The sequence below is a fragment of the Haliotis rufescens genome, unplaced genomic scaffold (genome assembly GCF_023055435.1).
Source record: "Haliotis rufescens isolate VD_foot unplaced genomic scaffold, xgHalRufe1.0.p SCAF_31, whole genome shotgun sequence".
Taxonomy (NCBI): Eukaryota; Metazoa; Mollusca; class Gastropoda; order Lepetellida; family Haliotidae; genus Haliotis; species Haliotis rufescens.
In genome coordinates this window covers 5,982,398-5,995,572 of record NW_025964013.1, presented here as the reverse complement: position 1 = coordinate 5,995,572, position 13,175 = coordinate 5,982,398, and the positions used below count along the sequence as shown (strand labels likewise).

At 39.4% G+C, this 13,175-nt stretch overlaps 1 protein-coding gene across 2 annotated transcripts in view; it reads left to right on the top strand.

Moving 5' to 3' along the window:
- Positions 1 to 13,175, top strand: part of LOC124114741 — a 29,530-nt gene that overhangs the window by 12,091 nt on the left and 4,264 nt on the right. The window contains exons 10-17 of one of the 2 annotated variants that reach the window (XM_046475454.2): positions 2,517 to 2,590; positions 3,033 to 3,140; positions 4,285 to 4,440; positions 5,335 to 5,473; positions 5,888 to 5,980; positions 7,500 to 7,568; positions 10,279 to 10,370; positions 11,584 to 11,874. In XM_046475454.2, coding sequence (XP_046331410.2) covers positions 2,517 to 2,590; positions 3,033 to 3,140; positions 4,285 to 4,440; positions 5,335 to 5,473; positions 5,888 to 5,980; positions 7,500 to 7,568; positions 10,279 to 10,370; positions 11,584 to 11,874 — 1,022 coding nt within the window. Of the gene's footprint in view, positions 1 to 2,516; positions 2,591 to 3,032; positions 3,141 to 4,284; positions 4,441 to 5,334; positions 5,474 to 5,887; positions 5,981 to 7,499; positions 7,617 to 10,278; positions 10,371 to 11,583; positions 11,875 to 13,175 lie in introns of both variants that reach the window. The other variant, XM_046475453.2, reaches the window with a different exon arrangement.

The window sequence follows — 13,175 nt, the reverse complement described above, 5'->3', positions numbered from 1 at the left end:
AGCCATGTCTTACAGGAATAGTGTGTGTTAAGTCAGAATCAGAGGGACTGTTGAAATTGTTGATGTATGTATGTATGTATGTCATTGCTTACTTAACAATCCATCTGTGGTCATTGCAATCACAAACATTGTTCACATAAATCTATTTTAAGCCAACATCAATCTCATTTAATACAGATCTTAGTTCTCACTACCACTAAGCAAAAGCTTTTTGATTGGCTAATGTTGACTTCTTGTTAGTTATGTCGTTGGTTGGTCAGAGTTTGCCTGACCAGTATTGATATTTATCATATAATGGGTAGGTTTCTCGGCAGGATAAAGCCAATGGATAAAAACGATATCCGTTGGGGTCATATGCGGATAGAGATGCAAATAGCAAAGGTCAAGTAGGGACTACTTTCACTGTTTATAAACAAACATGGCATCGCCCTTGTCATTCGGCGATCGAGTCAGAATTAACCATCGGGAATCTGGATAAACTGCAGAGATAATTGCTATCATTATCAAAAGAACAGTCTAATATACTGAAAATCAGTGTCTAACTGTGACGTAGCGAAGGCATTTTATAAGTTTTGGCAACTTTGGAGAAACAATTTTGCGAGGGCACGAGGCCTAGCCAAGCGGGATCAGTAGCAATATCTGTGCTTGTAGACCTCTGCGGCTTGAAACCTTTTCCACAAATTAAAATAGTTGGATTTGGCCGAAATATGTTTGAATTGTTACCTTGTTTCGTTTTGTCGCTGTGTGTACATCTGACTACACTGCTTAACGTTATGACAGGACAGACTGACTGTCAACAACGTCTGACTGTGGCCGTGACGTCTCGTAGAATAGGTTTAGAGTAGCTTCCCTTTGACAAAGGGCAGTTACTCTAGCGGACAGACCAATGGATGGCCGCGAAAGGCAATAAAAACCAATTGTTTTGCGTATATGTTGCTACACAACTGTATAAGAAATTATTTCAGTTGGAACTATATTGGCTACTGTCACTGTCCGGCCTACACATCACTTACCCTGTGACGTAATAAATATTAATGCGCGCATTCCAGGAAAACTCGCAATGTTTCGGTAATGTTTATGAGAGAGGGAAAGCGATTTTGAAGCACAGAATTAAAGAATGACATTATATGATAAAGAGGTTATCACGTTTGTGTGTTTTGGGATGGTAAATATCCTGTATTAGGAATTAACATTATGTATTTAGCTCGCCAAGGCTCGCTAAATACAATGTTTATTCCTAATGCAGGATATTTACCATCCCCAAACACACTCGCGTGATAACCTCTATGTCCTTTGTTTTACGGTACTGAGAACTAAGGCCAAAAAAATAAGTCTTGGTTCTCAGGCTCTGCCTGCATCATCACAAAGTCTGTCCCATGTTTCGTTTTAATTTCCAATTTCAAAAAGATGTAAAAATCCCCGTACTTAAAAACAATGCTATCCAGTATGGCACACAGTGACTTCCTGCTTTACTGCATAACTTGTGTTATGGCTGTGGCGGCAATATGAGTTTGTATTTTTGTTTATGCTTGCTTGTTTATTTGGTTACATACTAGTTTGAACAAGCAAAAAAAAACCAACAACACCCGCTCGCACTTTATTTTCAAATGTCATTGCCTAAGAACCAATTCTTTTATTTTTTAAGCCTAAGATCTGATTTTTTTAAGACTGCATTCAACATGTACAAGTTTTGGTTGTATACAGTTCTCAAAGAAGACTGAGGGGCGGTCGGGTAGCCCAGTGGTTAAAGCGTTCGTTCGTCACGCCGAAGACCCGGGTTCAATTCCCGACATGGGTACAATGTCTGAAGCCCATTTGTGGTGTCCCCCGCCGTGATATTGCTCGAATATTGCTAAAAGCGGCGTAAAACCATACTCACTCACTCAAAGAAGACTGTGATTCTGCAGAACCCCTGTTTGATTGTAGCAAATGAGGTGTAGCCAATAACACAATACATTATACTCAGAATTCATATTCACTTTTTATTTTGATTTGGAACCAGAGAGAATGCATCGATGTGCAGTACACATGTATTCAAAGTGATCACATTACACAGTTGCTGGTGTTGTGTGGAGCTCCTACTTGTCCTAGTCACACAGTTTGAAGGGCAGATTTGCCTGCTTTAGGTGCCAGGATACAGTGATAATGAGTTCAAATCCCAATGTATGTTCCCTGGTATGTCAGCATCATCCAAGCGCTTGTGGCTTCTGACATCCACTTTTCTACCACATTTAACTGACACCCCATGAGTGAGTGAGTGAATAAATGAGTGAGTGAGAAATCAGCTTTACACAATGAATTGAACCTGGGCGAGTGAGTTGACTGAGTGAACTTTTAGCAATATTGAAATCATGGCAGAGGGACATCAGAAATCAGCTTCACACATTGTAGCCATGTGGGGAATTGAACTCGGGCCTTCGACAAGCGAACGTTTGCCTTTACACCACTCACTCACTCTCTCTCTCAGTTGCTGGATCATTGCCAACAGTGCCTAATGAGGGTCCTTATTATTTCAGGTAAAAGCAGAGAATATGGCATTATTGGATTTCAAAGCGTTGCTGAAGCATATAAATTTATGGATATTACAAAGGTAACTTCTTTTAGTGGCATCCAGAAGTTGGTGTGATGAACAAGGACAAGTTTTTTTTATAAACAATCGAGATGGTGTTTCGGTGTAGATTCAAACACTGTTATGACTTGCTTAATGAGGGTGTTAGAGTCTACATCGAAATGACGATCTGACCATTGTCAATAATTGGATTTTGTTTGGAGGGTATGTTCCTAGTTTAAGGTTTTTGTATCATATTTAGACTGAGAGGGCTTAAGGCTTTTTGGTACAACAATCCTCGTATTCCTGATACAAGATAAAATATTAAATACTGGATATTGAATTATGATGACTGATGGATCTGAAAGGTGACATGTGTTAAATGACCACACATACAGAGTGTTCATCACAAGGGACCGTTTCCTCACTCACCCCCGTTCTTGAAGTAACAAACTGATGCCAGGCTATTGTGTGTTACATTCAGGGTGTGATTGAGCTGACAGAAAGAACAATGCTGGCCATGTACAGCTCTGGTGGTAAACAGGATAAAAACTTCACTGCTCCTGCACACAGCATCAAGACCGTCAACAAGGTACTGTGGGATACAGGGTCGCTGTCTGTGAGATGCTGTCTGTGCGTTACATCGGTCTGTGTGTTATGTCTGTCTGTGTGTTATTTCTGTCTGTGTGTTATGTCTGTCTGTGAGATGCTGTCTGTGTGTGTAAGAGAGATGCTGTTTGTGTGTGTGTGTCTGTGAGAGAGGTGCCGTCTGTGTGTGTGTGAGGGATGCTGTCTGTGTGTGTGTCTGTGAGAGAGGTGCCGTCTGTGTGTGTGTGAGGGATGCTGTCTGTGTGTGTGTCTGTGAGAGAGGTGCCGTCTGTGTGTGTGTGAGGGATGCTGTCTGTGTGTGTGTCTGTGAGAGAGATGCCGTCTGTGTGTGTGTGAGGGATGCTGTTTGTGTGTGTGTGTGTGAGAGAGATGCCGTCTGTGTGTGTGTGAGGGATGCTGTTTGTGTGTGTGTGTGTCTGTGAGAGAGATGCTGTTTGTGTGTGTGTCTGTGAGAGAGATGCCGTCTGTGTGTGTGTGAGGGATGCTGTCTGTGTGTGTGTGTGTGTGTCTGTGAGAGAGATGCTGTTTGTGTGTGTGTGTCTGTGAGAGAGATGCCGTCTGTGTGTGTGTGAGGGATGCTGTCTGTGTGTGTCTGTGAGAGAGATGCCGTCTGTGTGTGTGTGAGGGATGCTGTCTGTGTGTGTGTGTCTGTGAGAGAGATGCTGTCTGTGTGTGTGTGTGAGGGATGCTGTCTGTGTGTGTGTCTGTGAGAGAGATGCCGTCTGTGTGTGTGTGAGGGATGCTGTTTGTGTGTGTGTGTGTGTGTGTGTGAGAGAGATGCCGTCTGTGTGTGTGTGAGGGATGCTGTTTGTGTGTGTGTCTGTGAGAGAGATGCTGTCTGTGTGTGTGTCTGTGAGAGAGAGAGAGATGCTGTCTCTGTGTGTGTGAGAGGTGTCTGTGTGTGTGAGAGAGAGGGAGAGATGCCATCTGTTTGTCTGTATGTGTGTGTGTGAGATGCTGTGTGTGTGAGAGAGAGAGAGAGAGAGATGCTGTCTCTGTGTGTGTATTTGTGTGTGTGAGACAGAGGGATCATTAATCATCTAGCAGGATTAATCATCTAGCAGGACATTTTGTGATTAGATTTCTTTTTTTATTGAGGTAAATTATTCAAATTATTTGTATTTCAGAAAAGCACAGAGAACACACAGATGCCGGGAGGAATGGAAGGAGGTGGTGAAGGAAACGATGGGGAGGGGGATGAAGAAAAGGATGGGATTGACAGTGAAGGGGGTGGGAAGCTGAACACCAAGGGAACCACCTCCAAGACTCTGTATGTTGCCAATGTAAGTAGACATGGGGTTACAGTTCATGTCATATTTCTTGAAATGTCCAATGGAGGTGGGCTGTCTCCTTCACTCACACACTCAGTACAGTAAGTTCAGTCTGGAGCATTTTTATGTTTCCAACACACTTTTCATGAACCTTAGGAAAATGATGTAGTATATCTTTTGCAGGCAAACATATATGTGGAAAACGGATATTGTTAAACACATTGTCTTTCATCAGTTCTTCTGGAGCCTAATGGTTCATTCATCAGGCTACAAGTATGATGCTCATGATGTCAATCACTGGATTGTCTGATCCAAACATGGTTATTTACAGATTTCCATCATATAGCTGGAATATTGCTAAATGCAGTGTTATGCAGCAAACAAATTTGACTTGATTATCTACAAGTTGATTTGATGTGAAGATCGGGGTTAGAATTATGGATCTTCAGCAACCCACGCTTGTTGCAAGAGACGACTAAAAGGATTGGATGGTCAGAGTCGCTGACTTGGTTGTGATGCATGCCATCGTATCCCAGTTGTGTATATCGATTATCATGATGTCAATCACTGGATTGTTTGAGCCAGACTCTTTATTTATAGACCGCAGTCACGGCTGGAATATTGCTGAATGCAGCATTAAATATAAAACAAACATAATATAACTGGAATGTTTCTGAGTGCCGCATTAAACAGCAAACAAACATACATGGTATAGCTGGAATATTGCCGAGTGTGGCATTAAACAACAGACATGATATTGCTGGAATATTGTGGAATGCAGCGTTAAACAAGAAAAAAAAAAACATGATATAACTGGAATGTTTCTGAGTGCCGCATTAAACAGCAAACAACATGATATAGCTTGAGTCTGGCTTGACAACTCTCACTCACTCCACCTTTTCCCAGGTGCCCAGCGACGCCTCATGGAAGAACATTAAACTAGTGTTCCAGTTGGCTGGAGAGGTACTCAAGGTTCAAAAGAACGTGAACTCCAACTTTGCAATTGTGAGGTTCAAGACAACAGAAGAGGCTGTACAAGCCATTTGTATCCTTCATATCTGGGGAATTTTACGTCTACATCCAGCGGGTTGGGAAGTCTGTGGAGTCGCACCGTCTGTCCACCCAACATGAGACTGACATCCTGGTATTGTGTATATCTCCTCTTGTTCCAAGGCAATTATGAAAAGAAAAACTGTGATTCGGTGCAGTCAACAATTATTTCAAACTATGTGTGTAAGAAGTTGGAACTACAGAAAAAGGAATCGACCCAATGACTAAACACCAGCTTGCTTTATATTAATTGGAGTGGTCTGTCTGTCTGTCTGTGCATCAGAAGTGTGAGTGCAGCCTTATACTCCCAATTTACAACCCAATTAGACACAAATATATCAAGTGATGTAGTGCATGTCTGGGTAATGTTGAACAATGAGTACCTCGTCAGCTTCCTTATGTTTCTCAGCCATGTTTGATGGGCAAAAGTTGTTTGACTGCACGATGAAAGTCAGCTTTTACACTTCTAAAGAACGAGCCCCTGTTGTCAAGGCACTTCCAAGTAAGTCACAAAGAACAAGACAGATCAAGCTCACCAGAAAACCTGTTTGTGGCAATTCATCAGATATTTTTAAGATGTCAATAGCATTAAAGGGCATAAATTTGTCCAAGGCATTAAAAATTACATGTTTTTACTTAGCCTGCATTACATTATGCTATTGCTGCTTTCAGGTCGTAAGTAGCCATGGAAAATAGACTTAAGAATATTGTATTCTTAATATATAAGTAAAGTTGTTGAACCAGTAGTATCCCAATGACTGCTCTCTGGAGTTACCTCCCATGCCCCTCTGTGATCATTGTTGTTTCTTTCATGGTAGTGAGAAACACTTTGGTCACGGAGCTCAGAAATATTGTTATCTCTCCTGGCTTATAATGCGGGAGAATATAGTCGAGGCCTCGTCTCGTCCGTTCCTTTGTCTGTCCGTCCTTAATCATTTCCTCTCAGAGCGTAACCCGAAAAGTTTAATATTTTCCAAAAAATAATTGGTAGATATATCAAACAGTTTCTGAAGTTGTGCCTTTTGTAATTTACAGATTTTTGTCATTTTTATTTTTCTCGATTTCCATGGCAATAAGTTGGACTTCGGTTCTATGAGGGTGGTGTTCGTTTCTTGAGCGTAACTCAAAACCCTTTAAATACTTTCTTACAAAACTTTGCATGTCTACCAAGCACATACTGAACTGGTACCTTTTGATATTTAGCACTTTTAGAAATTTTTATTTTTTACCTTTCCATGGCAACAAGTTGGATTTAAGTTTTGATATAGGGTGTGTTCACTTATGGAGTATAACAAATAAACTGTTAAATATTTCCTTGCCAAACATTGCATGTCTATATATAAAGCACATACTGAACTGGTACCATTTGATATTAAGGAGTTTTAGAAATGTTTATTTTAGAATTTCCATTGCAGCTGTTTTGACATGGGCTATGAGAAATGTTGAGTCAGTTACCTGGTTTGGGACCATAACGTGTTAAAATGGATTGGGGATATAGATAATTTCGTCGACTATACACTTGTTTACATCCAGAATGCAATCCTCTGAAGTCTTCTGTCCATGGATACTTCCGACCTGCAAGCAGCAATATGCATAATGTAATGCAGGTTAAGTATTAAGTAGAGACTATATTCTGATATTCTAGTTTCTATTTAGTTAAAGACATTTCTACAGTAATCATAAGTAATGTTTTGTGGTTTCCAGGAAACTTTGTATGAAGTATATTAGCCAGTTGTTTAGGCCTGCCCAGAGTGAAATGATTGACAATCAACTTTGACCATTTGTGTGTTTCGACGGTTACCCTGAAAGTGACAGCTCTGTGTGGAAGATCACACAAATGCTATCTCTTAGATTTGTTCTACAGAAAAAAAGCCATTTGTGGTAATAGTTTCAAAGTATTGTTTCCATTATTACTATTTGTAGCCTTCATGATCATGATGAGTTTTCTTCTCCTTGAAGAATTGAAGTTGTTAGCTGGTGCGCTACAGAACCTATTTCAATAACTCTGTATTCTGTTGCAGCTGGTTCTAAATCACAAGATCCAGGTCTTGATGCTTGTGATGAGCCTTCGGACAACATCCCACAGACAAGTACGTTATCTATGATAACAGAAAACATTACACAGAACGACCAACAGAGTATGTTTTCCCTCATCTAACATAACCATGACAACAAATTATCTTTATCAACAAGACTGTGTCCACCATACTCACCATCATCGTTCCTCCTCCTCCGAAGAAACCCCAGAACCTATCGGCTGATAATGGATGTGATGGCTCGTCCAATGATTGTTTCAAGTGGTTCCAAATCTATTTTTAAAACTTTCTGTCACAAGAGCGATGCTGATAAACCCTTTTATGGAATAATGAATTAAGAAAACAAAATCCAGTTTGGTTTCTAGGTTGTGGTACTCTGTTCTGTTGTTTGCTATTGTGTAGCAATATTCCTGATATTTTAAGATGTCAACAATATATCTAGATAGGCTACATGTTGTCAGTGATGGCAACTTTATTGATAACAACTTCTGGTTTAATGCATATGGCGACGTTTCGATGTAGATTCTTACACTGTTATCAAGCTGGTGTGACAACAACCAAGTGTTGGGGTATAGATACAAGTTGTGATTAACATTGACAACAATGGTAATAGATAACAAGTAGCATACAGGTAATTGGGTGAAGCCAAATGTACAGTCAGAATAACTACTAGCACACAGGTAATGAAGCACACAGTTGATGAAGCACATGGGTAATGAAGCACACAGTTGATGAAGCACATGGTTAATGAAGCACATGGGTAATGAAGCACATGGGTAATGAAGCACATGGGTTATGAAGCACACAGGTGATGAAGCACACGAGTAATGAAGCACATGGGTATTGAAGCACACAGGGAATGAAGAACATGGGTTATGAAGCACATGGGTAATGAAGCACATGGGTAATGAAGCACACGGGTAATGAAGCACATGTGTTATGAAGCACACAGGTGATGAAGCACACGGGTAATGAAGCACATGGGTATTGAAGCACACAAGTAATGAAGCACATGTGTTATGAAGCACACAGGTAATGAAGCACATGGGTAATGAAGCACATGGGTTATGAAGCACACAGGTGATGAAGCACATGGGTAATTAAGCACATGGGTAATGAAGCATGCGAGTATTGAAGCACACGGGTAATTAAGCACATGGGTAATGAAGCACACAAGTAATGAAGCACATGGGTAATGAAGCACACGAGTAATGAAACACACAGGTAATGAAGCACACGGGTATTGAAGCACATGTGTTATGAAGCACACAGGTAATGAAGCACACGGGTAATGAAGCACACAGGTGATGAAGCACATGGGTAATGAAGCACATGTAATGAAGCACACGGGTAATTAAGCACATGGGTAATGAAGCACATGGGTAATGAAGCATGCGGGTATTGAAGCACACAAGTAATGAAGCACACAGGTGATGAAGCACATGGATATTGAAGCACACAGATAATGAAGCACACAGGTAATGAAGCACACGGGTATTGACGCACACGGGTATTGACGCACACAAGAAATGAAGCACATGGGTAATGAAGCACATGGGTAATGAAGCACACAAGTAATTAAGCACATGGTTAATGAAGCACACGGGTAATGAAGCACATGGCTAATGAAGCACACAGTTAATGAAGCACACGGGGAATGAAGCACACGGGGAATGAAGCACACAGTAAATGAAGCCAGATGTACAGTAAGGATAAGGATTAAACAGTTGTGATTGGCTCCTAATTAAAATAGTCGATGGCTTGATTAGATCTTCATATGCAGACGAGATGTAATACCCTTGATCTCTATTGATCAAAGGTTTGTGGTGGCAGATGTCTTTAGCTTCTGGGAGTTTTCCTTTGGTGAAGTCCTGATGTTTGGTTGAGAGGATTTGGATTTGAAACTGAATTTGATGGCTAGATGCCTTTGCTGATGATCTGAGAGAGCTGATTTGCTGTCTGCTTTGGCTTTTGCAGTTTTATGTTCTTTGATTTGGGGCTGTCTGCTGTCTGCGGGCGTAATCTGTGCATTTTTTTAAAAAGGGTGCTTAAAAGGATTAAGAATCACTGGGTAATAAAGAAATTATTACACTCATGCTGATTTTACGAAACTTGTGTCAGAATTCATGTATTACCCTCACTCTCGCTAAGGGAAATATTAGAACTCTTACTTCGTCAAATCAGTATGACACACATGAGTGTATAATAATCTCTGTGTATCTCTGTTATTTTCCAAAATCCTCTTGTGTTTAGGAGAGTTCAGTGTATTTACCCATCGTCCAACCACCATCTAGTGCTACGCTCAGTGCCACAACTGTTGCTATAGTCAGGAAGAAGGAGGAGATACATGAATGGAATGAGACCATTTGATATTCGGAAGGGGGCTGGTATTTTATTGAAAAAATACATTGTCCCAGAAAATGCTTGAAAAATATAATTTTGCTTCAGACTGTTTAGAAAAAAGGAAATTCGTTGACACAAAAAATACTTTTTTTTTAAATAGGCTTACAGTTTTAACTAAGAATACATCTGGTTTTGCTGAAAACATATACAGCCTCCATACAATATCCCAGACCCTTCCTCGAATACCAAATATTTGGTCCCTACGGGTGTTATGATCTTATATATTATACAGGATTTTGTTGACATTCCAGCATATGAAAAGGTTCATATTTTACTGATCTAAATTAATATTTTGTGAATGGTTCCAGGGTATTAAGTCATGCTTCATGAGGTGAACTTTTCAGAGTATTTCTCTTTTCAGGTCCAAAAAATAGCATGGACATAGTTCTAATAGGGACAAAGCGATTCTTCTATGAACCTTCAACGGATAAGTACTACAAGAAAAAGTTGTTGGTAAGAAAACCACCTGTGTATCGGTGAGCTGTGAACTTGACCATGTGAGCCTCGGGCTTAATGTCGTCAATCTGTACACCCCTGTCCGTCAACTTAACGTCTTCTAAACAGATTGAAGCATTAAACCTGAAACTTGGTGACGGCATTAAAGTCATGTTGTTTATGTTTCCTGATGTTGTGACTTGAGCTGATTTATTATCATTTATGTATTGAAATATTTGTTTACTGAAGACTGTTTGTTTGTGGATGTCATAGAAGCAATATCGAGACGAGTGCTTGTCTCTGTCTTTTCTCTACTGATCGAATGTACTTCCCAGATTCAGAAATGTAAATTTCAATTCTTCAAATAATTAGTCAAATGCAAAACAAAATTCCTGCCAAATTACAATCATATATATTGAGCTACAAAAATTCTAGTAATTTTTCGTTGTAACCAACCCAAGCCGATTAAAAAATGACAAAAATGTAAACCATATGTAAATATGTTAAATAAGTGAACCATCTTTAAATACATGTATATCAAATATATTGACCATATGTCATGTATGTTAATATGTCATATTATGTAAACCACATGTAAATACACTAAACTATGTTTATAATGAACACCCTTATAATGAACTGATGGATATAACAAACTGTTTATTGGTCACATCCATTTGCTGAATATATGCTGTATATAGGCTTATGATGAACGATTGTTGTAATGAATTGAAATTAGTGGTCCCTTTGAGTTGATTATAACCATAGTTTACTGTATGTCGAATATGTAAAGCACATGTAAATATATCAGATATGTAAAGCACATGTAAATATGTCAGATATGTAAAGCACATGTAAATATGTAAAGCACATGTAAATATGTCAGATATGTAAAGCACATGTAAATATGTCAGATATGTAAAGCACATGTAAATATGTAAAGCACATGTAAATATGTCAGATATGTAAAGCACATGTAAATATGTCAGATATGTAAAGCACATGTAAATATGTAAAGCACATGTAAATATGTCAGATATGTAAAGCACATGTAAATATGTCAGATATGTAAAGCACATGTAAATATGTAAAGCACATGTAAATATGTCAGATATGTAAAGGACATGTAAATATGTCAGATATGTAAAGCACATGTAAATATGTCGGATATGTAAAGCACATGTAAATATGTCAGATATGTAAAGTGTGGCCTACTCTCTGTATGTTGTAGAGAAAGTGTCCAGTTCCTACCTGTGGACTGAAGAAGCCTCAGAATTGGAAGAACCTGTCCAAACACTGGTTAATGGCGCACACGCCCACAAAGAGGAAGTACAGCTGCCCCATCGAGGGATGCAAGCAGACTTCACCTTTCAGTGTGACACAGCTCCGCTTGCATCTCCCAGCTGAGCATCATGTCAGCAAACAAGATGTGGACCAAAAAGTCCAAACAGCAAAAGTTCATCTTGTACCAAATGAGAAATTCTGTGATCCAGGAAATATTGTCCTGCCACGTCCCACTCAGGTAATGCAATAGATCATGATTCACTCAGGTAATGCAATAGATCACGATTGGGTGGGGATCTTGATCTAGAACATGAAAACCACAGATATTACGTACTTTCATTGTAAAAAACAAAGTCACATTTTAAGCCAAATTTTGGGTAAAGATTTAGGACAAAAGTAAAAAAAACCAACTAGATATGATAGTTGAAGGTTACAAAGAATGTAATCTGAGCAAAAATATTTATGAAAAGGGATTAATCCGGAAAGGATGGCTCGGATTACAAAGCTCAGGAAATTTTCCCCAACCACTTGGTTGACGTGAAAATGAGAGAGTGACGAGTAACCAGTCTTGGGCACATGCTTCTGGTGTGCATGCTCAGTCCAAGGGTGTGTTCAGGTGAGATGTTTACTCTGATCTCCAGGAACACAGTTCAGGAAGATTCCACTACCTTTGAGAAATGAGTAGAAATAAGCTACCGGTATAAGTTGTCAGGATAATGTGTCAGGATGACTATAAATAATATTTGTACCCTAAAAAATACATTTTTATAAGACATTAGCAGAGTTGCATCCCTCAGGCACACCAGAAACCTAAAACTCTTGCAAATACTCTACATGTATTACATCATTGCCAAATTCCTGTATTCAGATTTTTCAACAGAAGTCCTCTTCACTGTCAACTATATTAAACTAGTTGTCACCATATTAGTACCATCAATCATCATACAGGTCTTAAGCTTTATGAGTTGGGGAAATCACTTTCCTATGTGCGCAAGAGACAAAACAGCTTTTCACTTAGTCTGAATCTCTATCATTTAGGTTATGTAGTCACACTAGACAGCCAGTTTTCAGCTTACTAGTTGATTTCTCATCATTTTCAACTAATTTAGATGTCTGTTCAGTAAGTGGTCATGTTACTTGATACTCACGTAAGAATTAGTGGTGTCTGTGTAAGTCCGAAATGGCGTCCTCGATCTCTCCCACAGCTTGTAAGGCATGTGGAAGATGAAACCTGACTTCTTTCTCCAACATCTATCAACTAGAGACAGATGAGTGATGTGGAGGAGGGTGGGAGTACTTCTGTCGTAATAGAGATAGTATTCTTAACATAATAAACAATGATAACTATTCTTGCAAATACTCTACATCTATTACATCATTGCCAAATTCCTGTATTTTGGCTGCAATCACACAAAACTAATCTTCAGATTTTTCAACAGAAGTCCCCTTCACTGTCAACTACACTAAACTAGTTGTCACCATGTTAGTACCACCAATCAGCATACAGCTCTTTAGATGCCTTCACTGATACAAGGTTTA